The 26,265-nt window shown below is 41.4% G+C and overlaps 1 protein-coding gene and 1 pseudogene across 4 annotated transcripts in view; one reads left to right on the top strand and one right to left on the bottom strand.

The window, feature by feature from the left end:
• Nucleotides 1-26,265, top strand: part of EVI5 (ecotropic viral integration site 5) — a 134,819-nt gene that overhangs the window by 24,155 nt on the left and 84,399 nt on the right. For 3 of the 4 annotated variants that reach the window (XM_063428396.1, XM_063428397.1, XM_063428395.1), the window contains one exon: nucleotides 17,289-17,518. In XM_063428396.1, the coding sequence (XP_063284466.1) occupies nucleotides 17,289-17,518 (230 nt within the window). Of the gene's footprint in view, nucleotides 1-17,288; nucleotides 17,519-23,948; nucleotides 24,036-26,265 lie in introns of those variants that run through there. The other variant, XM_063428398.1, reaches the window with a different exon arrangement.
• On the bottom strand, nucleotides 1,917-11,739 carry LOC134568600 (small ribosomal subunit protein eS6-like; annotated as a pseudogene).

Here is a 26,265-nt window from a genome sequence, read left to right as displayed (position 1 = left end):
AACATCTCTGGAGTTATTGCAGCCTGCAACTTGTTTTTCTGAGCTGTTTTCTCTTATTCTGTTGTGAGTTCCTAATTTTCTTTGTGTCACTTCATGTGCAGGCTTGGACTTGCATAAATTGCAGCCTCTGGGTTTTAAGCACAGTGAGTTTAGATATTTGTGCGGTGTCTGAGCTGGCTTGACTTATAGCAATACTTCAATGTTATGGCTGGTGTACTGGTATGTACCGTAATTACACAGTCTTGCAAAACTGGTGGTTTCAGAGGAATGTGGTTGTTACTGTATACATATTTGTGAGTGCTTCAGCTGGTCAGATATTTAAATTGTGACTGTCATTATACCTACTTGTCTGTATGAAATTAAAGTAGATAAACTTTCTTTTTTTTTTTTTATATTCTTTATTTTTGCATGCAAAGAATAAGCAGTTACAAATGTGTCTGTAATGCCTAAACAGCATATACACACGTTTGAACAATAATCATTAATTCGGTAAGGCATAACATGGATATACACTGCACATTTTTTTTTTATTTTTTTTTAATGATAATGACCTGGAGAGTAGTCAAGAAAAGATCATAGTTTCAGAACATGCTGGTATCAATTAGTTTAAACAAGGTGATGATCAGAGATGCGGTAACCCTGCGGTTAATAAATCCTACGTTGTGTTGGCTGACTACATGAGCGAGAATTATAACTTGGTAAACTAGGTATACTAGTGCTTTACCTCTGTGACATATTAGGCAATTGAGAGACATGACATTAGGCTGACCAAGCACAAGGCACCTGTCAAGACTATCATCTATTGTAAAAGACATACCGTAGATTTCTCAAGTGTTAACTATGTATAGCTAGTATATGCATTTTTGCATCAACCTCATTAAGCTGAAGTTGTTCAGGTGACTATAGTGTCCCTTTAACTTCCATTGTGCTTGTTAGTATTTTGAATGCCTTCTAGAAGACTTTGTGCTCACCCCGGAATAAAGAGCTTAACCTTACATGCTCCTCAAAATAGTGTTTTAAAATGTTCTTCCTCTACTAAGGAACAGATGCTTAAATAAACCCAAACCCTGTTTTGTGAACGACTTGCTGTGAATTAATGATGTGAAAAAGGCTATATTCGCTGACAGAATGAGGTTAGATCTTATGGAAACTTAGACATGTGCGCAATGGGCTTTGATTATTTTGGATTTTTAAAGTCTGCTTCTTTCACTGATTGTAATACTGATTATTAAAGCACAGTATTTTACTGAATTAGTTTGCATAGTTCACAGCTTGGAAACATATACAGCATTCTAAAAGAAGGTTCAGAGTCTCACATCTTCTTGTTAAAATTACAGAAAACTGACAAAAAATGTACATGACTTTACAAAATTAAGAGTTTCCACCATCATGTTTTGTCAACTCATAGTCTTGCTGGTCCTCCATAGACTGCAGTGTTACACTACCTAAGGCCACTTCCATAAGAGTATATCGGTCAGGACCGAATCGAATTTCCCATTAGATAGAGTAGCCTACAAGTGCATGCCTGATAGGGGGCACCTACTACATGCTCTAATGATTTAAATTTGACCCCGTGTGTCAGGTAAGTATAACTACCTTGAACCTCAGCCCTGGCCTCTGCACATACAAAATGGGGATGCCACTTCTGGGGGTGTTTGCAAAATTGTGAAACTTGGTCTTAGCTAGAGAGAAACACTATTGATAAGCGTATTTCATATAATAAGATACTACAAAGGTAAATAGTAGTCATATTAACGTTGGTGTGCTGGAGTTTAAGTAAATTAAACTGCAAGTTTTAGGCAAAAATAGGTGATTTTGAAAACGTTGTCAATTCAACTATAGTAACCGATTGACATTTTCAGGCTTTGCAGTTTATTTTTTCTTTTTTTTTTTCTTTCTTTTTTTTTTTTTTTAAATAGTTTACAAGATTTATTTATCCTTTAACACCATGGGGCTTTACTTCTGGCTGGATTCAGATTTGGATGTGGAGTCTCTCTAAGTGAAGACAGTCTACGTCTCTTGGCAGTCTGCTCCTGGCGTTTCTCCTTAGCTTCCTTTGTTCTTTTAGCCAAGAGTTTGGCATACTCCGATGCTTCCTCCTTGTTCTTCTGTGTACGTTGCTTCTTCAGAGCAATGCGTCGGCGCTTGTGCTGCAGCAATCTAGGGGTTTACAAGACGCTGGATCTTGGGGGCCTTGGTCCTGGGCTTCTTCCCATCCTTGTTCAGTGGTTTTCTAACCACATACCGACGAGAGATTGAAGAGCTTGCGGATCCTGCTGGCCCTTTTGGGACCTAGACGATGGGGAACTGTGTTGTCTGTAAGGCCTGGCATGTATTTCTCACCTTTTCTGACAATAACCAAGTTCAACACACTCAAGTTAGCATCAACAATGCAGCCACACACAGACTTGCACTTGCGTTCTCCAGTTCTCCTGGGGCAATTGCAGGAGTGTCCCTTGCTCAAAATAAGACGCACACGGCCATGGGTGAGCACTCCCTGTTTCATTGGGAAGCCCTGCGTATCGTTACCACCGTTGATACGTACAACATAACCCTTCCATTCTTCACCCAATGGATCAGCGGAAACCGTGACCATACGCTTTTCATAGAAAGTACGAAGCTTGCGCTCATCATCAACTTCAATGAGCTTCTGGCAGTTTTCTATTCGTTAGCATTCAGTGTTTAGTTTAAAAATCCCAGAAAAAGGCATGGATGTAGTCAAAAAGCAAAGTCTTCTAATAGCATTCACAATTAAAGACAAAAGTATGAAGCAAGAAAAAGTTTGTAAAAGTAAATATATAAGCAAATCTCAGGTTGACGTTTGATACATCCCACCCATGCGCAGTGGAGGCGTTGGATGGTGTGCACTCTGGATCAATGGCTTAGTCCAGTGGTTACTAAAAGAGTCTTCATGGCTCCCCAACAGTCCTGGATTTATTTATTTTTCTGTTTTATTACAATGGAGTTACTGACAAAACATGGTCTGTTGGTGGGTCTTGAGGGCTGTTTGGGAAACACTGCCCTGGTCCATTGTAAGAGGTCTTATTTTTGTTTATTAGGGGTAAACATAGCAATAATTTATTTGTTGTCCTGCACAGTCTGTGTAACATGAATCAAATATTGGTAGACATTAACTGACCCTGAATATCATCAAACAGTGGCTCATTCGAAGAGAAAGTTATGTATTTGTGTGAAGCCACACTCTTTGGGCTATTGAATAGGATATCACCGCTATACCTGCACTTTTTGGCACCAGAGTGGCTTCTTTGAGTGCTTTTCTGTCACTGACAAAAATAAGATATCTGAACCTATTTGGGTACTTTGCCGCACTCGAGTGAGTTTGCGTTCAGAGGGAGGGGAAAAAAAGGGAGTTTTAAGTTATGTTTTATAAATAACTGTGGCTGCTAATTAATGTCTGTACACATTGCATATTGAAATGCATCGCATCAATAAATAAAATATAATTCTGTAATCTGTATTTCATCAGATTTTGAGTATCCGTGAAACTTATATTGACCGCATTAAGTAGTTCTCTGACGGATCCTGCAGTATCAGTAGACACCTGTGTTCTATTGTAGTGTGTGTGCACTTTCTGTTGTGTTTTCTGTTTTCACAAGTCATTGCAGGTGTTGCATCTATAACAAAATATTGTAATTATTAATAGAACACTATTAAACATGTATTCCTGGCCCTATAGTGTTAAAAACTCCATGTAGCCCCCCTGCCTCTCCCCCTTTCCTCCCTAAATATAGTAGAATCTTACTTGTATTCAAGTCTGCAGCAGCTGCCTCTGCCCCTGATCTGCCTGTTTTGCTGACATCATCAGAAGTGGTGGCCTGAGCCAATCACAATGCTTCCCCATAGGATTGGCTGAGACTGACAAGGAAGCAGATCAGGGGCAGATCCAGCACAAGTCAAACACAGCCCTGGCCAATCAGCATCTCCGCACACAGTGCAGCACTGCCCAAGGAAGCACCTCTAGCAGCCCTCTGAGGAGTGGCCATTGGAGTTATCCCTAGGCTGTAATGTAAACACTGCATTTTCTATGAAAACACTGTGTTTACTGCAAACCGCCTGAAGGGAATGATTCTACTAACCAGAACAAATACAATAAGCTGTAGTTGTTCTGGTGACACTAGTGTCACTTTAAAATTATGCTTAGCATGCAATAATTTGGTAGCACTTTGTGTGTTAACAAATATGTTCAACAATTTAGAATACAATGAATTGGCACATACAATAACAAAGTATGTAGGTAAAGGAAGTGCATACATGCTCTAATTGAGGTTTTTTGTTTTGTTTTGTTTTTCCCATTTCAAATCTCGATTAGAATGGCCAAAAAATAATTATCAAGTAGAAATAACTCCACACTTTCTTGAGATTAAACCAAATCATTGTTAAACGTACTATGTGATGTCTATTTTGGCAGTCTATATAAGTCTCATGTTATCATTTTATAGTTCTGGTTGTGTTTTAATTACTATTATTATTATTATTCGTATTGGTATTAATAAGCATTATTCTAGAGTAATGTCAAACCTCGTTTTAGAACGCTCAGAGCTGGGAAATTCTCATGATTCTGTGAGTGACTCCATGTTTTACTGTAGCTGTCTGTTTGGCCTTTCTATGGAATCTCTTGTACAGTGTATTCTCAGGCTTTTCCATAAAAATTACCTTTAACGTTGCAAATATTTTTAGGTAGTTTAATTCGATTTGAACCAGTATAAACCTAGTTAAAACCTTCCATGTCTTTCTAATCGAGCAGACACAGACAGTAAAAGAAAGCTAGAGACAGTGTGGGATAAAGAATTCATGTTGGGGTAGAGATAAAACAAAAATGTGTGGGAGCGACCGCAACAAAGAGACCAAAAAAAGCCATGAATTGGCAATGTAGTAAAAGCATGAATACAGATTAGGCATTGGAATACGTTTTCAGTGGATTATTGCAGTTTGAAAACCAGTAACATCAGAATAAAATTGTAATGCAAAGTGATCTATTGAGGATCCCACAAGACCGCATTATCTTCCGTAGACCACAACTTGCGCCATGTGCCAGGGGATGCCTAATTCTCACCGCTACGATGGCCGATGGAATAGTCAAAACAGTGGAAACAAAGTCTTTAGTGAAGTCTTGTTAAACTCTTACATGTTTAAATTATGTTGGAATTTCAGTGAAATTCCAAAAAACTATTTCAGTGTAATTCCATTGCAGTCAGTAGGAGAATATCCCAAAGATTATATCTTTATGAAATACTCCGAAAATGTATTGCTGTGACAGAAACTCTTTAACTGGAATAGTAATAGTAAGTTGATTTGCATAAAAAGACCTTATGTATGAAGATAACCTTCTGATAACTGCTAAACAAATACACTTTGAGAGAGAGAGAGAGAGAGAGAGAGAGAGAGAGAGAGAGAGAGAGAGAGAGAGAGAGAGAGAGAGAGAGAGAGAGAGAGAGAGCGCGTTAGCTCTCCTTTGTGACCATTGTTTACCTGGGGCATTTTACTCCTTGGCAAATACTTCTGACAGATGGGGGAGGGGGGGGGGGGAATGGAATGCGGCATATGCAAGTTATTCTTTGTTAAAATAACTTGCATATGCCCACCCACCTTTTGTTTAACATTGATATATACACACACACACACACACACTCTTTCAAACTCCAGCACGCAATCAACAAAATATCAATAATCTGCAATATGCCTAGGTGCTAACCCATGCAGATATGAATAAACATAATAATTGGCAGCACTCAAAGGACCTCCCAAAAATTTTTTATTTTCTCATCCCTCCTGGGTGGTATATTTTATTGCTCATTCTCAGGTCCTCTACCAGAGGCCTGGGAGTCATAGTGTACTGCGCAGTATCTTAGTTGTTCTTAGACAATGTCCCACCTGGAATTTGTTAAAGCCACTCCCCCAACTTGGGAGTCACAGCCCCGAGTGGTCCTATCGCCACAACTGGGATTACTGTATAAATAATATTGAGATATATATATATATATATATATATATATAATATATATAATTTAATTTATTTTTATAATCTGCAGAACTGCTTAAAACCATAAATTGTGTCCAGAGATGGAGCCATACCATGGCTCTGCTGTTAGCCCTCACTAAACTGTTAGGTTATAGATAAACTGATGGATTTGTCATTGCCATTAGATTACAGAACAGTTTTATTCTTTTTTTTATTTTTTTTTATTTCATTTTTGCTTCATAGTTTCCCTTTACAGCTAGTAGTAACAGTGTGATCTACTTTTGCTCTTTGATGGTAATTAAGTAGAGAAATTCATTGTTCTATAAGAATGACTGGCATCGATTTTATTCTCTGTACAAACAAAATGGGTCACGTGGAGAAACTGGCTAATATTTGGCATGGCTCCTTGTAACAGCATAACTCTCTATGAAATCACAGCTAATTGATAATAACTTGGCATTTGTTTGCTGCAGAGCATATTGATTAAATAATATCCTTGTCATTAAAGAGAAGTTATTCTTGGGATTAAGCCATTTATAAAAGGCAATCATCTCACTATAATTCTTCTTCTCTCAATATGCATGTAGTAGATACCAGTTATTGATGGTGAATCTACCTGCGCTTTGTATTTTTGGTATGAGTCATGGTTTTAATGTAGAGTAGTTCAGAGATGTCAGTTTCTTACCTATTTGGATGCTTGTGTTGTGGCCATGTTATTTCTAAGTAGCTCTGGGCATCCTAGAGCTACTTAGAGGGAGGCGGGTTGATGCAGCTTTTGAATACTTTGACAACTAAGCAATACAAATAACATCAGCATTTAAATGGTTCTGGTCTGTTAAGGGAAAGTCTTCTTAAAGGATCACTATAGGGTCAGGAACACAAACATGTATTCCTGACCCTATAGTGTTAAAACCACCATCTAGCCCCCCCCTGGGCCCCTCATGCCTCACTAAATATTGCAACATCCTGCTCCTATTCAAGCCTGAAGCTGTAGGTCTGCATGCTGTTTGCCTCAGAATAACAAGCTGCCTGCTGACATCTTCAGAAGTGGTAGCCTGATCCAATCACAGTGCTTCTCCATAGCATTGGCTGAGACTGACAAGGGGGCAGATCAAGGGCAGAGCCAAAACAATTCAAACACAGCCCTGGCCACTTAGCATCTCCTCATAGAGATGAATTGAATCAATGCATCTCTGAGGAAAGTTAAGTGTCTGCATGCAGAGGGAGGAGATACTGAATGTTTGGATGCATTTTAGGCAGCCATGACCCAGGAAGGATCTCTAACGGCCATCTGAGGAGTGCCCAGTGAAGTTATCACTAAGCTGCAATGTAAACACTGCCTTTTCTCTGAAAAGACAGTGATTACAGCAAAAAGCCTGAAGGGAATAATTCTACTCGCCAGAACAAATTCAATAAGCTGTAGTTGTTCTGGTGACAATAGTGTCCCTTTAAGATTGCCCTCTCTCATCCATGTAGCTCTTTTGTCTCTTTCTTCTCTATTGTCTGTGGTGAGCGCTCAGTATATATGTCTCCCCTCTTGTCGTTGACTTGTGCTGCAGTCTACAGGTTGGGGCCGGCATTGTAACTCGATGTAGTGCTGGGTGCCTTTTTGACTTGACGTCCATTTATATAAAATAAATAATAATGTGATTGTATTAGCTCGTTGACAAATACTGACATTACTCAGCAGCTAGATGCCAGTAATGCAATTTTGTACAACCAGGCACAGAGGAATTGTCTGCCCTCTTTATATATATATATATATATATATATATATATATATATATATATATATATATATCTATAAACAATTATTATGGCTGGAGAGAGCCTGGGCAAATGAAGTTTGCAGACTCTTGAAATTCCTGGTAATTTTAATTTTATCAAAGGGACACTGTAGGCACCAGACCACTTCTGCCCATTGGAGTGGTCTGGGTGTCTTGCCCTTAGCCCTATTAGTCAAAACCCTGCAGGTAAGTGACTGAAGGGGTTATTAACTTTAATATTATTGGGAGCTCTTTATATTTCGATATTTACACTCCAATAAGCCATAAAAGTACAGTGGTAACATTTTTGCAATACTGTGAATGGTTTTACGGTGTTCAACAACCTTTTCCATTACAGATACTGCAGACTACATCTCTCATAATACTTTTCCAGGTAGAAAGCTGGTAGATCATCATGGGAGATGTAGACATTGCATATCCATTTATGTTACACAGACCTCTCAACATGCAAAAACCTCAATTCAGGAAGGTGGCTTCACCAGCAACTGCGCTGCGCCCCCCTCCATCCCCACATCATTCACACATACACACAACCAGCAAACATGTATGAACAAAGACATGACATTTTATTATGAGTACACGACTCTTTAACAACATATTACAACTATTTGCACACGGACACATGCACACAGATATACACATGCACACACGCTCTGGCATATACACACACCTTGCCAAACAGATGCACGCACAAACTGACATACATAGAAACGTGTTATAACAATTTGATTTACAGCCACCCTCTTGTTAGCTTAAGTTTTGTGTCCAGGAGGTTGGCTTGCTTGGGGTCCTGGCTGAGGCTGATTGTAGTAAGCATGCAGCAGCTCACTCCAGCATCTCCTCTACCTACATGCTGACTGTGATGGTGCCGCCTCCAGCCTCCTCCTCTCTTCAGTATTTTTAGCTGTCCCTTAACCACAGCCAGCCGATATCACAAGGGCCTGGTTAGGTGCCGCGGCCCTTTAAGAGCCTGTTCATCAATAATATCCGTCAGGTGGATAATCTGTAGGGGGAATTTATTTAAGGCATTTGTCCTATAGAATATACTGTAAATTAGACATAATCTGACACATTGTGTGGGTGTGATTTCCGGGATATAGTATATGATCTTCGGGTGTATCATATATTTCTTGCTGTGGTGGGATACCAGCTACTCATTCTCTATTTCTCTTCTTTCAGCAATACAGAACTTTAGCTAGAATTAACCATTTTTTTGAATGTAATAAATTTACCTACATGCTAATATTGTTTTGACAAACATGCTGTAAGTGGAGAAATTGGGAAGCTTTGACCGATTTCAGACTACAAATCAGCTTTGCTTTTTGTGGAAATCCTGCTCCAACTGTTCCTGTTTAGCGTAAATGGATTGTGTCGCATGAAACTTCTGTTTCCAATTCACATCTATTTAAGTCCCTTTATATCAATTGATATCCTGTTTTCAATAGCCGGAAAGCACTTGCATGAACACCAGATAAAGGCACAATCTCCTTAAGCTGTGCACACAGCCTGACCTCGATCTGGTCTGTTAACGTTGGTATTCCCTGCAACAAAAAGGATTCACTGGGAAATAATTATAGTATTCTCCGTTCTAACCACAGAGTTCAGAATATTTGTTTGCACAGATTCAAGTACATGATGTACTTGAATTTATTTTTCTCTTTTAATACCTGTAGATGCTCGCACCTGCTAAGATAATGATTCTAAACAGAGTGAACTGAACCCATTTAACGTTATACATTCTCATTAAGTAAACGTGGGCTACCAGCCTTTTTATTTGGCTCGTTGTCTGTAGATGTTTATGGATAGCCAACAGCTTGGGCGTTAATGGAAGTTTACCCTTCTAGTTAATCTTCCTAATACAAATGTCTCACAAGTGTTTTGTTTTAAGGTAATACAATTTATCAGATGACCTGTGTGTAAACCCCCTAAGGTGTGTCCCATTCAAAGACAATGAAAGGAACACTGTAGGGTAAATGTGTATTCCTGACCATATAGTGCTAAAAACACTATTTAGGTACCTGGCCTCCTCTTCAACTTTATTCCAAGCTGCGTGGACCCGCCGGTGTTCTTTCAAAATCCCCTATTTTGTTAGAACTCTATACACTTCACAGTGATGCGGCTGCACTGGAAGTGAGGCTGAATCAGCTGAAGGTTGGGCTGCCTGCGCCCCACCAGAAGGGGAAATTGGCTCTTATTGCATTAGATGTCCATAGGGTGCTGGTACTTTGTGCATGCGCAAAAGGTGTGTCTATATGTGTAAACTTCTTGTGTGCTGTATCGGGTTAGGAATTTCTAACGTTGTGAGAGCGCATGTGCCGCAATCAGCTGTGCTGGTAGTATAGACCGTATACAGGGTATAGAATAGGGTATTCTGACGCTGTTATTGGTCCAGCGCATGTGCAGTATCAGAGTTTGAATACCCTTCCTTATACTGTACATGCGTCCTGCAAACTGATTGTGGCGCATGGGTTCTTGCAGCACTAAAAAAACCTTATCCTGATACCGTGCATGCGCATCAGTGATGTCATGTGTACATGCCCACGGACGGCCCCCCTCTGGCGCATGCACATACACAGGGTTACTGCATTCTGCAGGCCCTTCACACAGGTAAGCTGAAATGCTTTCAGGGACATACTATACTCTCCAGAATAACTACATTAAGTTGTAGTTGTTCTGGGGACTGTAGTGTACCTTTTACTTAAAAATGAATATGCTGCTAGAAAAGACAACTAGAGGTGCATCCAATGAAGTAGCAGAGTAAAACTCAGAGAGACCAACATTTTTTCACTTCTGTGCAATAGCCACCCAATGCTTAGAGGGAAAACATTGGATTGGCTGAGATCATCTATTTCGATGATCTTCTAAGCTAACTAGATGGAGCTTCCCCACGGAGACTGGCGCTGTGATGGAGAAATTGCATCTAAATTACCTTCTCTACTCCCTGCAGGCCAGGGACGTAAACAACAAACCGGGAACTATATTGTTAGGAATATATTTGTATCCCAAATGCTACAGTGTTCCTTTAAAGCTTTGTCACTGTATACTTAAAGGAACACTCTAGGGTCAGGAACACACACCTATATTTAGAAAGGGTTAAAACCTTTTTCCAGCGCCGCGTGGGTTCTGCCTCCTTGTTGACATCACAAATTACGATTTTTAGCCACTATGGGAAAGCATTGGCCTGGCTGAAATTGGGAAAAGGGCGGGGACAAACGCTGGTTTGGCCAATCAGCACCTCCTCATAGAGATGCATTGAATCCGTGCATCTCTATTAGGCAAATTAAGCATCTAGTTGAACGGCAATGCTGCAGGAAGCATCTCCAGTGGCCATCTGAGGAGTGGCCACTGGAGGTGTCCCTAGGAGGCAATTTAACCCCTTAAGGACACATGACATGTGTGACATGTCATGATTCCCTTTTATTCCAGAAGTTTGGTCCTTAAGGGGTTAAACACTGCCTTTTTTTCTGAAAATAACTGCGTATATATGAAAATGGCTAAAGGTAATGATTATACTCACCAGAACAGCTACATTAAACTGCAATTGTTGTGTGACTATGGTGTCCCTTTAATTTGCTTCAATCTGTTCCTCTTCTGTCTCGCTCCTAATCTTTACTCCAAAAATACATAAGGCAAAGTAGGGACTTATTTGCTTTATATACCGTATTTATTGGCGTATAACACGCACTTTTCCTCCCTGAAAATAGGGGGCAAATGATATGTGCCTGTTATACGCCGATATACATATTTTTCGCTCCATAAGACGCACTTTTTTTCCCCTCAAAAGTGAGGGGAAAGCGTGGGCCGGTGTTCAGCGCGCACCGCGGTACTGGAACTTCAATTTCAGGTTCCGGTTTCCGGCGGGACTGAAAGGAAGTGCGCACTCAGTGTGCACACTTCCTTTCAGTCCCGCCGGAAACCGGAACCTGAAATTTAAGTTCCTGTACCGCAGTATGCGCTGTGAAGCCAGCCCATGCTTCAAGACAGGTAAGTAATTATGGGACAAGGGGAGGGGGGGGGGACACTGGGAGTGGGGGAAATTTCCTTCTTAAAATGAGGTGCGTGTTATACGCCGGGGCATGTTATACGCCGATAAATACGGGGTATATTTCTTCCAATTTACGTAAGGCAGAGCTACCTTTGTCAAGTTTTGAAAATTAGTAACGGCCGGAGGAATAATGCATTATCTCATCGCTTAAAATTATCTACGAAGGGTCATGTGCAATCCTCCATAGACCTCCATGTTCTGCTCTTGCCTCTTCCTGGCATATGAAGAGCCAGGAGCTGAATTCTGATTGTAAGTAAAATGTACCTTCAGTGTTCCTTTAAATCTGACAATTGCCAAACCCTAAATAAAATAGATTAGCCTTGTTTAACTTTTTCACATTTATTCCTTTCAACGATGGAGATTTATCAAACTGCTCTATTCTAAAAAGTGTGCAAATACGCTGAAGGAAAGGAGTCACCAATGGAATTTACCTACTGGTCCCTCTGGTTACCATGACAACTGCCCCACTTTTAGTTATTTAGTACCAGAATATCTTCTCAAGTGTTCCTAATTGCCTTGATGAGCCGTCATCCCTTCTCCCCATTCTCCTATGACTCTTTATCAGACTGCAGCTGGGTGGTGTTGACTTGACTGATTTTAATGGCATTTTGTACTAATTGCTTTTTGTTCTAATTATTTGACAATGATGAGATATTGATAGCATCTTGTGTGGCCTATATGTATTTGGGCTTAGATAGTAGAATATAGCGGAGATGCTCTGAGTTGACGCAGTTTCTCTGTATATATAGATACTGTCACCAGTAATGTTTTAGACCCTACTTCTAATACAGGATGAGAAGCAAGCCTCCAATCTCATGTCTGTGGAATGAGCCTTCGTTACGTCACTTGTTCCCTTAGCTGCCCATGGATTCCAGGCATCTGTGAATTCAGCTGCAGCTTCTAAATCCCGGTGAGCGTTTGAATGAAAGCGAAGCAGAAAACTCTATTTTTAGCTTTTCCGCATCGTATATTTACATTCCGTTCACGTGGAAGAGCAAACACACAAAATTTGTGCCATGACAATGCACGATTTCACTTCATCATATCCTGATGAGAGTTTAAGTGTGCAGGCTGCTTAAATGTATCCACATGCTTCATTTGTTGTCATTCTTAATTCCTAAGAAGTAAACCCTTTCTTGCTAGCCCTTTACTCCTGGTTGTATTGTGACAACTTATCGAATAATGTGATCTCTGTACATTGATGTAAATGAATGATTCGTGCTGTCATCAATAGGTCTTTGTCTGGTCTGAAAAGGAAGCGCTATGTAGAAGGGCCAGGCAAAGGCTTGTTACTGGTGCCCATGTCAGCCAGAGCAGAGCCAAGCTGTTGGACGCTGTACGTTATGCAGATACATACCTTTCTGGCTTAGATTTCTCTTGCAGTGCAGTAATTATGTTACCTAGCAACTTCCTACCATCGCTCTGTCTGTCGTGGGATGTATTAAATATAACGAGCATGCATTGCACCACAAACTAGGGAATGGGTCTGAAAAAACAGGCGCTTTTCAGATTACGTTAAAGAATGATGGGAGGAATTCCAACAGCTGCAGTCTGTCTGGACTTTTTTGTTTTTAAAGTGAATTCAACCTGATCGTTGCTGTTTTTTTGTTTTGTTTTGTTTTTTTTCTTCATGCAGTTTTTGTTATGTTAGCATTGCTTCCCTGTCTTTTTTATAATATTTCTGCACGGAGATGCTGCTTGAAATGCCAATGGGGTACATAAGTTATATGGACTAGTTCGGTGTCATTGTATTATCAAACCAACAATTCAGAATTAAAGGGGTCCTCCTCAAACTTCCAACTTCCAAACTTCCAACTCTCTCTCAATTTAATGGAAAACCGCCATCATGTTTCATTATTTTCAAATATAACAGGAGTCATAACCTCTGTGTCTATAATTTATTTATTTATTTTTTTTGCATACATATAACTAAAGAATTTTAATTTTTTTTCATTATATGTATTTTTTTAATTAGTGTATCTTCTGGTTCACTGATGTACTATTGGGGCGGCATTCATTAAATTCTTTGTTCAGAAGCCAAGTTTATCCAATCCAATACCATCAATATCTAGTAGAGTTTGTTAATAAATTCTGATAACATACGTATAATAAGGGCATTTAAAAAAATGTACTGTTGGGTTACAGCAATTTGTGCATGCCTGGCCTTCACAGACAAATAGTGCTTCCGACCAAAGAAAACATCAAGATGGCTGCTCTCATGGAGCCCGATATGTATTTTTTTTGCAAAACTTAAAGACTACGTGCCAACTTTTATTTTTCAATAATAAAAAAAAAGACAATTTTCCCTTAACCCAGTTTAAGTAGCTATTGACAGCCTGTTGTGTAGGTTACTAGCCTGCTCTACTCTCCTGCCGTAACACTGCTGGGAGACTCTGTTATATAATATTTACACCAACTATTAAATGTACCACTCTACTGTTATATAACTTGTACAAAAGACCTCTTTTACAATTATGTAAATTTAAAAGCCACAAATATGCATCATATTTAGGACTAAACAAAATTCAGTAGCTGTAGATGGATCTTTCTCAATTTTGCCAACTTTGTTCTTTTTTGTGTTTGTGTTGAATTAAATACATTTATTGTTGTGGTGTTATCATTTACTTAATTTTTAATTTGTGATTGACATTCTGTATTGAAAATGTAAATCTTTTAAAAAAATATTCTTTATAACAGATTTTCATATTACATTACATTAGGTTTAAACACTTGACACATAATTATCCATTCAAGTTGGTATATTGTAGTCTAATTTTGTTTGTTGTTGATTCAGCCCATCAAAGGGTAGATGATGGCATCAACAACTCATATAAAAACAAAATACAATGTACCTTACCATACATTCAGTCATAAGTATTAAAAAAACAAAAAACAGAACTAAAACCATCAGTCACAGAGAGGGCACCGGTGCTGTCCTGTTACTCCCTATTAGAAAAATTCTATATTTTTTTGTTATTAATGGTTTTATTCTCTTTCTATGTCTTCTAATATACTTATCCACTTGTTCCATGGGCCAATATCTTGATAATGGTAATTAAAAATATTAATACCCCTTTCCATCTGTATTTGACATTTAGTCTGCTAAGATGTGGAGCGGTAAAGGACTAAACATTCTTCCAATTACTTGCAATTAGAATCTTTGCTGGGACCAGACCGTGAATAATCACTGTTAGGTCTAATTTATTTAAATTAGGCCATTCAAGATGAAACAACATGATTTCCGGTTTTCTTGGCAGCTTAATATGACATATTTTTTATTTATGGTGCATTTGACCAATTGCCATAAATAGACCACTTTTTTGCATTGCCACCATATATGTAGATAATCTCCTCTCGACACTCCACATCTCCAGCAGCTCTCATCATAGCTGGGAGAAATTCTTGATAATTTAGATGAAACCATGTACCATTTATTAATTACTTTATGGTGTGTTCAATCAGGGATAGGCCATGAAAAAGAAGAGCACCATTCATCCTTATCTATGCAAATATCATACCGTATATACTCGAGTATAAGCCGACCCGAATATAAGCCGAGGCCCCTAATTTTATCCCAAAAAACTGGGAAAACTTATTGACTCGAGTATAAGACTAGGGTGGGAAATGCAGCAGCTACTGGTAAATTTCTAAATAAAATTAGATCCTAAAAAAAATATATTAATTGAATATTTATTTACAGTGTGTGTATAATGAATGCAGTGTGTGCGTATGTGTGTGTGTGTGTGAGTGCAGTGTGTGCGTATGTGTGTGTGTGTGTGTGAGTGCAGCGTGTGTGTATGAGTGCAGTGTGTGTATGAGTGCAGTGTGTGTATGAATGCAGTGTGTGTGTGTATGAATGCAGTGTGTGTGTGCATGAATGCAGTGTGTGAATGCAGTGTGTGCAGGGCCGGTGCAAGGATATTTGCCGCCGTAGGCAAAAAAAAATTTGCCGCCCCCTCCCCCCATATGTCCTGACTTCCCCTCCTCCTCCCTCAGTGGTCCTTACCTCCCCACCCCCGTGTTCCTTCACTCCCCCCCCCAGTGGTCCTGACTCACCCCTCCCCTAGTGGTCCTTACTCCCCCCTCCCCTCCCATAGTGGTCCTTATCCCACCCCCTCCCTCTCATAGTGGTCCTTATCCCCCTTCTCCCTCCCATAGTGTTCCTTATCCCCCCCCATCCCTCCCATAGTGGTCCATATACCCCCCCCCTCCCTCCCATAATGGTCCTTATACCCCCCCTCCCTCCCATAGTGGTCCTTATCCCACCCCCTCCCATAGTGGTCCTTATACCCCCCCTCCCTCCCATAGTGGTCCTTATACCCCCCCTCCCTCCCATAGTGGTCCTTATACCCCCCTCCCTCCAATAGTGGTCCTTATCCCACCCCCTCCCATAGTGGTCCTTATACCCCCCCTCCCTCCCATAGTGGTCCTTATACCCCCCCTCCCTCCCATAGTGGTCCTTATACCCCCCTCCCTCCCATAGTGGTCCTTATACCCCCCCTCCCTCCCATAGTGGTCCTTATCCCCCCCCTCCCTCCCATAGTGGTCCTTATCCCCCCCTCCCTCCCATAGTGGTCCTTACCCCCCCCCCCCTCCCTCCCATAGTGGTCCTTATACCCCCCCTCCCTCCCATAGCGGTCCTTATACCCCCCTCCCTCCCATAGTGGTCCTTAACCAACCCCCTCCCTCCCATAGTGGTCCTTATACCCCCCCCCCTCCCATAGTGGTCCTTATACCCCTTTTTTTTTATTATTTTATTTCTTTTTTTTTTTTTTCGTCCCCCCTCCCTGCTTGATATATGGCAGGGAGGGGGGCTCTCCTTCCCTGGTGGTCCAGTGGCAGTTCAGTGGGGGGGAGAGGGGGCTGGCAGAGCTGTAACTTACCTGTTCTGCAGCTCCTGTCAGCTCTCTCCTCCTCTGCGCCGTCCGTTCTGCTCTTCTGTCAGCTCCCAGTGTAAATCTCGCGAGAGCCGCGGCTCTCGCGAGATTTACACTGGGAGCTGACCGAGGTGCTGAACGGACCGGCGGAGGAGGAGAGAGCTGACAGGAGCTGCAGGAAAGGTAAGTTACAGCTCTGCCAGCCCCCTCTCCCCCCAGTCTGTATTATGGCAATGCAAATTGCCATAATACAGACTCTGACTCGAGTATAAGCCGAGTTGGGGTTTTTCAGCCCAAAAAATGGGCTGAAAAACTCGGCTTATACTCGAGTATATACGGTAACATTTATTACAGAACTTGAATCAGTATAAAATGTGATCATTCCTTTTTTATTTTATTTTTGTTGCACCTCCTTCAGCTTCAGTGACTCTTAATTTTGTCTGTTTATTATCTCAGAGCTCTTTAACACTTGCTGCATTTTTAGCACGCTTGCATGGTAACAGATGAGGTGTCATTTAAAGGAGTGCCAAAAATGGAAACTCTTCTCAGTAAGGAAGTTTAACAAAAAAAAAAACAGTAACTCATCTTCTCTATTCCAGGTGGCGACAGACAAGGTTGCAGAAAAGTTGAGCTCTACTCTCTCATGGGTGAAGAACACAGTGTCACACACTGTCAGTCAAATGGCAAGTCAGGTGGCAAGTCCATCGGCTTCACTACACACTACATCGTCATCGACCACCCTGTCTACACCTGCACTTTCTCCTACCTCCCCAGCTCAGTTAAGCCCAGATGAGGAAGAGCTGCTAGCAAAGCTGGAAGAACAAAATCGGTAATGAACATAGCTCTGGACAATGTCCTTTTTTTTTTTTTTTTTTTTTTAAAGGGAACCTGTAACGTACCCTAACAACAATAGAAGGGAACATGTAGTCCTGAAAAAAACGATAATTCTCCTCCATTGTTGTGATCACTGTCCACCCCCTTTTTGCTGGTAAAAAGTTAAGTTTAATAATAGTTCGTTTCCAGCAACAAGACACTTATGCAAAGCATGAGGACGTGGACAGTAATTTCATGCAGTAAAACTCTGTTCATGAACAGGAAGCAACTACATTACACTGCAATGTAAACATGTTTTACGTTAAGGGGTCAAAACGATAGGGCAACTGCACCCAGACCACTTCATCCTAATTTTGCACAGATTTCTAGTTCCAGGCTGACTAATGACGCTCCTATGATTCTGCTGGAGATAAAGTTGCAACTTTAGTAGCAGAGGAGTCATTCTGAAGCCTCTGAAGTGGTCATAGTGCTTGAAGCAACCCTCTAATAAAGCTGGTGAATTGCTTACCATGTTACTGCACACTGTATTATGAGAATAGGTACAAAGAAAATAAAAGAACAAGCTTACTTTGCAGCATTGGGTCTAGTTTACTTTGCAGCCATTTCTTTCCAAGGTGCTTTTAAAAAAATAATAAAAAAATAATCTCTAATTTCCACAACCCTGGAGACCAGGGCCAGATTAATAGCCCAGTGGGCCTGGTGCTGACAATTCTGATGGGGCCTAATTACAGAATCTTATCAACCAAAAACACTGAAACAGTCATACCTCTCAAGCGTCATGTATCTGATGGAGATGGTGTTGGAGGGAAACTTAAAGGATGCAGCTATAGGAAAACACATACTCAATGCTAATCTCTCTCTAATTTATGCATTCATCTTTCAAGTAAATCCATACCCTCTAGCAGTGGCCAGTGAAGCAGGAAGTCAGTGGGCGGGGTAAAAGGGTGGGCCACTGACACGAATCACGTGACGAGAACAGCCAAAAGGGCGGCATGTCTGCCCAGAGAATTGGAAGGCCAGCCTGGCATCAGTGTCCCTATGTATCACAGTGTCAGTGTCCCCATGTCGCCCAATCCCACTGTCTGTGTCCCCATTTCCCCTAGTTTCCCTGTGTCCCGTGTCACTAGGATACTAGGGAACACTGAGAGACATTGGGACACAGTGAGCGATGGGGGCACTTGTGGATCCAGACATGGAGACACTGGGAGAAATGGGGACACAGACACTAGGGACACAGAGACAAACAGACACTGGGAGACATGGGGACACTGAGACACTGGGAGACACTGGGAGGGAGGCATGGGGACAGACACTGGGATACATGGGGGCACTTGTGGAAATAGACATGAGGACACTGTGACATGGGGACACTAGGTACACTGGGAGACGTGGGGACACTGACACTGGCTGGGAGACTGGGGACACTGACACTGGCTGGGAGACGTGGGGACACTGACACTGGCTGGGAGACGTGGGGACACTGACACTGGCTGGGAGACGTGGGGACACTGACACTGGCTGGGAGACGTGGGGACACTGACACTGGCTGGGAGACGTGGGGACACTGACACTGGCTGGGAGACGTGGGGACACTGACACTGGCTGGGAGACGTGGGGACACTGACACTGGCTGGGAGACGTGGGGACACTGACACTGGCTGGGAGACGTGGGGACACTGACACTGGCTGGGAGACGTGGGGACACTGACACTGGCTGGGAGACGTGGGGACACTGACACGGAGACGTGGGGACACTGACACGGAGACGTGGGGACACTGGCTGGGAGACGTGGGGACACTGACACGGAGACGTGGGGACACTGGCTGGGAGACGTGGGGACACTGGCTGGGAGACGTGGGGACACTGGCTGGGAGACGTGGGGACACTGGCTGGGAGACGTGGGGACACTGGCTGGGAGACGTGGGGACACTGGCTGGGAGACGTGGGGACACTGGCTGGGAGACGTGGGGACACTGGCTGGGAGACGTGGGGACACTGGCTGGGAGACGTGGGGACACTGGCTGGGAGACACGGGGACATTGGGAGACATGGAGACACTGTGTCCCTAGTGTCTCCATGTCACAATGTGTGTCCCCGTGTGTGTGTGTCCCCGTGTGTCTGTGTCCCCGTGTGTCTGTGTCCCCGTGTGTCTGTGTCCCCGTGTGTCTGTGTCCCCGTGTGTCTGTGTCCCCGTGTGTCTGTGTCCCCGTGTGTCTGTGTCCCCGTGTGTGTGTGTCCCCGTGTGTGTGTGTCCCCGTGTGTGTGTGTCCCCGTGTGTGTGTGTCCCCGTGTGTGTGTGTCCCCGTGTGTGTGTCCCCGTGTGTGTGTGTGTCCCCGTGTGTCTGTGTCCCCGTGTGTCTGTGTCCCCGTGTGTCTGTGTCCCCGTGTGTCTGTGTCCCCGTGTCTCCCCGCTGCCTTTCCACCCAACCTTTACTTACTTGAGCTGTAGGCTGTCTCTGCAGGCTGGGAGCTGCTGTCTGGACCCTCTGTTCTGCGTAGCTGCTTCCCCGCGGATCAGTGAGTAAAGAGAGGCAGTTAGGGATATGCTATAACTTCCTATTCCTGCCTCTCTCCACACACAGTGACCCTTACTGGCTGGTGCTGGTATTGCAGAGTAATCTCCGTTTATACTGAAAAAAATATCTGCATTTGTATTGTCGGTATTACTGCAATACCGGCACGGCCAGCCAGCCTCAAATAAATACATAAAATACCAGGCAGGTTGCAAACCTAAGAGTAGTGTGTAAAAAAAAAAAATAATAATAATGAAAAAAAATGTATTAATTTTTTTTGTTTTTTTTAAATGGGCCTATTTCATGGGCATGGGCCTGGGCCTGGAGCTGCAGCTCAATCAGCCCCTATGTTAATGCGGCCCTGCTGGAGACTGATGCATTTTTAGTAAATAAACTTGTCATATTTTAGTATTATCGAGATTGATATATTTACTAATCAAAAACGTTAGATCCGTTATCAGCCAAGTCAACAAGGCCACCAACAGGTCCAGCATTTAGACATTAACGTTAACCTGTTCTGTTCCAGTGGGGATACTGACAAAACCTGTACCTGTGCCTCAAAGATTGGGATCCTCTACTGTATACCACTCAAGCTAATCTATAGGTTACTAAAACTTAGCTAATAGGCTGAATCCAACTTGGATGGTTCACGCTGGGATGCTTGTGTCGGAGCTTTTTCATGCTACTATCAAAGCTTTATCTATTGACAGAATGAGTACATCTTACAGTACATCTATTTATTCATGCTTCCCCATCTATTCCAAGTGTCATCCAATGTTTCGGCTTCAAAAGAACTCCCAAGTGATTTGTGTTCTCTGTCTATATTAGGTTGAGTCATGCTTTCCATTTCCTTCCATTGTTCATTATTTTTTAATGATCTGCCTCCTGTGTAATTTTTCTGCACATTTATTTTGCCTCTAATTGTTTTATTCTGACTCATAACAAGCTATCCCAGCAATCAATCTTAAATAAATGAAAGTTGAGATAATAGTGTTGAAATGCATACCATTAAACTGTGTATTATGGGGAAATAATGCCATTGGAGAGGTTCTGGAGATCAGGTCACGGTCAAATGGCTTGTAAATGTCTCCAGAAACCAGAGAGTGTTATTTTCCCCTAATACGAGATTCACTACTTACTTTTCTTTAATAATCCCTGATAAGTTTAGATTAGGGTTACTGTTACACTGGTATGTTAAAGTAGTGGGGAATAATTGTTGTCATACATGTACATACAATGCAGTTAAAATTCTTGTATTAAAAAATGTATACTCACAATCTCCACCAGCCATTTGTGAGTGAAATTTTACCCCTGGTGATTATAAATTCTACCCTGTTGAGTATGTCACGGGCTCTCCAGCCTTGCAGTGGCAAGTAATTTTAAGGTCTGGCCAGCAGAGTACGACTTGGAATTCTAAGGTGTGTGGGTGTGTATATCTAGATCCACTTAAGGTAGATCTCACAGTTTCTGGGTTATTTCATATGGGGTGCAGTCAAAGTTAGGTTTTATTTACCTGAAGCAGTTCCTTAAGACAACCGTTGGTTTCATCCTGGGGACCCTCTTCAGCTCCGGGCTTTTCATCTGCTAGGAGGCACATCAGTGATGTACTCTCATGCCTGTGTGAGAATACGACACTGAGGCCTATGGAGGATCCTGTGAGACGGTGATGAGCGAGACAATGCCTGCATCCCACAGCTATCACTCTTGACAGCTGCTGGGATTAAACAAAAATTTACAGGGGAGCTCTGCCATTTGTCAATTTTTGTCAACCTCAGGTTTGCCCAGAAGACTAAGTAGTCTCTAAAGATTATTTCTTTATGAAATACTAAAATGTGACAGACCTGCTTGTTAAAAAAAAAAAAAAAAAAAAAAGTTTTCTTTTGAGGAAAAAACATTCACTGAAAGACTAAAAAAAAGGGCATATAAACTCACATCCAGTTTAAGGAACACAATGGGGTCAGGAACACACACACATGTAATTCTGACCCTATAATGTTAAAACCACCATCTAGCCCCACTGGCTCCCTCTTGCTTCCCTAAATATAGTAAACTTACCTGTATTCAAGTCTGCAGCTCATGGCTCTGCCCTTATTTGCCTTTGAAATGAACCTGATTGTGGATATCATCAGAAATGCTTCCGCATAGGATTGGTTGAGACTGTCAAGGTTTCAGATCAGGGTCAGAGCCAGCAAAAGTCATTCACAGCCCTGGCCAATCAGCATCTCCCCATAGAGATGCATTGAATCAATGCAGCTCTATGAGGAAAGTTCAGTGTCTTCATGCAGAGGGTGGAGACACGGAATGTCAGCCCAGGGAAGCACCTCTAGCAGCCATCTGAGGAGTGGCCAGTGGAGTTATCCACGTTGGCAGAGGGAGCTGACGTCGGCGGAGGAGGAGAGGTCACCAGCGCCGGCGCTGGACTCAGGTAAGCTGTTGAAGGGGTTTTAACCCTCTCAGCGCCACGGGAGGGGGACCCTGAGGGTAGGGGCACCCTCAGGGCACACTAGTGTCAGGGAAACCGCTTTGTTTTTCTGACACTATAGTGATCCTTTAATGAAAAAAAATCTTCAAAACCAAGTGTCCTTTTTGAATGAAACACTTTTATAATATTTTCCTATAATATCGAATGGGAGAAGTGCAGTTCTTGGGCAATCTGATCTTTAACAGTGGATGTTGATATTCAGACCCACATGTTTCACATATGGTATACTTTTCTCTGTCTTTTACAAAACGCAAAGATAATACAGGTTACTGTGGGATACGCTTACATTTTCCGGAGACACTTGTTTTCCATGGTTGTTCTGCTATTTATTTGGTGGCTTTAAAGCCTCTCCTTGGGGTGTATAAATGATTCTCTGAATGGAGAAATGTTTGTTTTGTGGAAACCTCTGATTTCATACTTTCGTCTCATCTGTAAAGAGGGACTGACTATCCTAAAGCACCTACTGCAGTGAGTACCAGAAAACATCTGGTTAGAGGCGCAGTAATGTTTCTCACCCAGAATTGTATCTCCCGTTAAACCACACAACCAGTAAGTGTCATTGGGCAAGACACCTAACCATATATATCCAACTACTTCACATTCCTTATAAGTTGTAAGCTTGTTCTAGGTGGGTGGTCTTTACCTTTAAATATCCCCTTTCTCTAATTGTAAAGCGCTGTGGAAGATTTTAGCTCTATGTAAATGCTAATAATTGTATTATTAACGGTATAGGATATTTAGTTACATTTCCCCCCCATATAATTGCCAAAGGGGGTAGATACTTGGTATATACTTGTAAATTATAGCAAATTTCCGACATGGCTGTATTCGCACATACATTTATAGATCCTGTTCCTTTTAAGTTCTCTATTATTGCGTATGTTACATGTAAAATGTTGAACATTTCTCTATAGATGAATTGTATAAATCTTTAACCCCTCATCATTAGATCGCCAAACATGTGCTTTGCATTATTGTATACTTTGCAATTTTATCCAGCTGTTTAACAATAGCCCCTGATAATTTTTTTTTTTGTCTCTCTGATGGTGGTTTGATTGTAGTAAAAAAAATCAGGAGGTCCACAGGCTCCCCAAGCTTGTCAGTTCTGTAGAAACAGACGTTTCACTGTCTACCTGTTTTGGAACGACAACTTCAGTGATGCTCAGCTCTGCCTATTAGCTACTTTGTACTTGTCAAATCAAAGCTAATGGACAGAAAACCTGTGATGTCACTGAAGGGAGTTAACATAATGGATAACATTTTGCAAGTAGTTTTTTTTTTTTTTTTGGGTGCTAAAGGTTTGTTTTAGCAAAGCATGCCATCCCCGCGATACAGGAATGGTTCAGTCCAGCTCTGAAAGTCCTTATATCTGTTTACCAAGTGTAAATCATTGAACACTTTTTATATATTTTTTTTAAAAACACAGACACAAGCAAAAGTATAGCTTGTAGGTTTTAATACGGTTTTAACCAAACTCACCATATCGTTTGAATATGTCTAGATGGGATCTTCTAAGGTAATGTTTTGCTTCTGTTCCTTTTCGAACGATCTGTTGTTTATTTTTTTTTATCTCTTAGTAACTGTAATTAAGTTAGGATATCCTTATAATGTATAATTAAGTATTGTTCCCTTTTGTAATAATTACTGCACTTACTGTACCTTCCCTCTGTTATGTAACCTGTTATCTTTGTATAAATTACATACACCAATTTGAGACTGCAGATCAGTGCGGTTATAAACCAACGTCTGCAGGGAAAGTGAGTGCTGCTTACTCTCTGTAACATAACTTTGTATTAGCGCGAAGTTGTCGTGGTGTGTAGAGTGACCCTTTTAATTCCTAATGCAATATCTATACATGTACTTAAGTGTAACATTTTAATATAAAATAAAGTAAAACATAAAATATACGGTAGAGGCTGACTGGCTTCACAGCATACCTTTTTATTTTTTTTCGATTTGTTCAGCAAATATCAATGGTCAAGGACAGTGTGTGTTGCCTAACTTTAAATACTTCTTTCATCTGTTCGTCAGATGCATGTTGAATTCACTTTAAAATATTGTGGTGAGGGTTATTTAAACAGTATGTATCTTTAAAGCAAATCTGTATTGCAGATCTGCGTTTTTTATTGTTTTAAAAAAAAAAAAAAAAAAATTTAATGCTTTATTCCAAAGTTATACATAAGGAAAGCTAGGGACTATTTGTCCTTATGTAGAAACAGCAGTTTGACAAATGGTAGAACTTTAGTCAAGATAAACTACCTTTGTCAACTTTGTTATTGACGCAGATTAAAGTACTTGCCTCCTTCCAGCATCGCGTCACAGCTCCTCAGTGTTGATTCTCGTGCCATAGTGAGAGTCAATTTGAGGTCAGTGCTAATGTCTGATCGTGTATTAGATTTGACGCACACCTAGCTATTGGCAATGATTACTATATCAGGGCACTGTCCTGAAGATAGACTCTGAAGGGCCACCAACGGGTCAAGTCAGTCCCCAGGGCCAAAAATTGCTGGGGGTAGGTGGGGCAGGGTGCATTGAGGGCTTGCATCTTTGTCATGCTTTTGACATCATGGATCCATTAAGACCAATCATATTTTAGCTAAATTCTCCTTCGGTTGGGACCAATTTTTTTTTCATTTTTTTACAAATTCTTTCTTTTTTTATTTAGTCATATGAACTGACAGATTTTACATAATTTCAACTATGTTCAACAATCATTGCCCATTTGGATTAACATGTTTAAGCACCAGTAGAGGGCCCTTCACATTACATTTATTGATACATTTAATATATAGGATTGTATGGTTTGCTGTGGACCTCTAGAAACACATGGTACTCAAGTGTTTGCAAAACTAAAGAACCCGACGTAAATCCTAATGTTTATGATTTTGACTTTGACTTTTGTTTTGGGTGATGTGTTGTGCACTTGCTGCTCAGTTCATGAAATATTAATGTGCAATTAGTGGAATGTGTCTGCGTTTTTATGTTCCTGTTAAAAGGAAATCTAATCTAATCCTGCTCATTTGCAGCTCCCACTTCTAGTGGATAAATATAATTTATGGTTTATCAAATGTTTTGTCTGATAACGGCTCATTAGATTACTCCTGATTTAAAAGACTGAGTCCTTGGGCAATATGAGATCAATCACCCGTTTCCGGGTGCAAGGTTTTTTGGCTACTACTACTCTTCTCTCCCTTTGTGCAGCTATCCCATAGATATAATGTGTGCTCTGCCCAACACCCCCAAAAAGGGCTATATTTACTTTAAATGGGTTAATCCAACCAAAAACAGTGTTTTAATAAAACTTTTTTTAGATGGAGTAACCCTTGTTGGCATGCCACCCCTCTCCAATTTAAAATAGAGAAATATAGTAAATTTAATTACATGCTTCCTCTGTGTTTGATAGTGACGTCACAAGCAGTGTACCCCACATGTGCAACCATACAAGTAACTTTGACGGCTACTTGTGCGTGTGTGTGGGGTGCTACTGATGTTGTGTGCCTGTATGGCAACCTGTTGTGTTAAACATTAATGGTTTGTCTTGTTTTACCTATTGTACAGTGCAGCAGAGTATGTTGATTGTAATAATTGTGCGTGAGTGTGGGTAAGGAGGCTTGCAGTGGTGCAATGGTGAGGATGCGACTTGTGGTGTGTGTGTGTGTGTGTGTGTGTGTAGGGAGGATGCATGTGCAGGGATGCTGCTTGTGGGACTGTGTACATACTTTGAGGCTCCTAGTGGGTTTGCTTGT

This window comes from Pelobates fuscus, chromosome 7 (assembly GCF_036172605.1).
Source record: "Pelobates fuscus isolate aPelFus1 chromosome 7, aPelFus1.pri, whole genome shotgun sequence".
NCBI lineage: Eukaryota > Metazoa > Chordata > Amphibia > Anura > Pelobatidae > Pelobates > Pelobates fuscus.
Note: the sequence above shows the minus strand (reverse complement) of the source record. Positions and strands in the feature narration are given on the sequence as shown.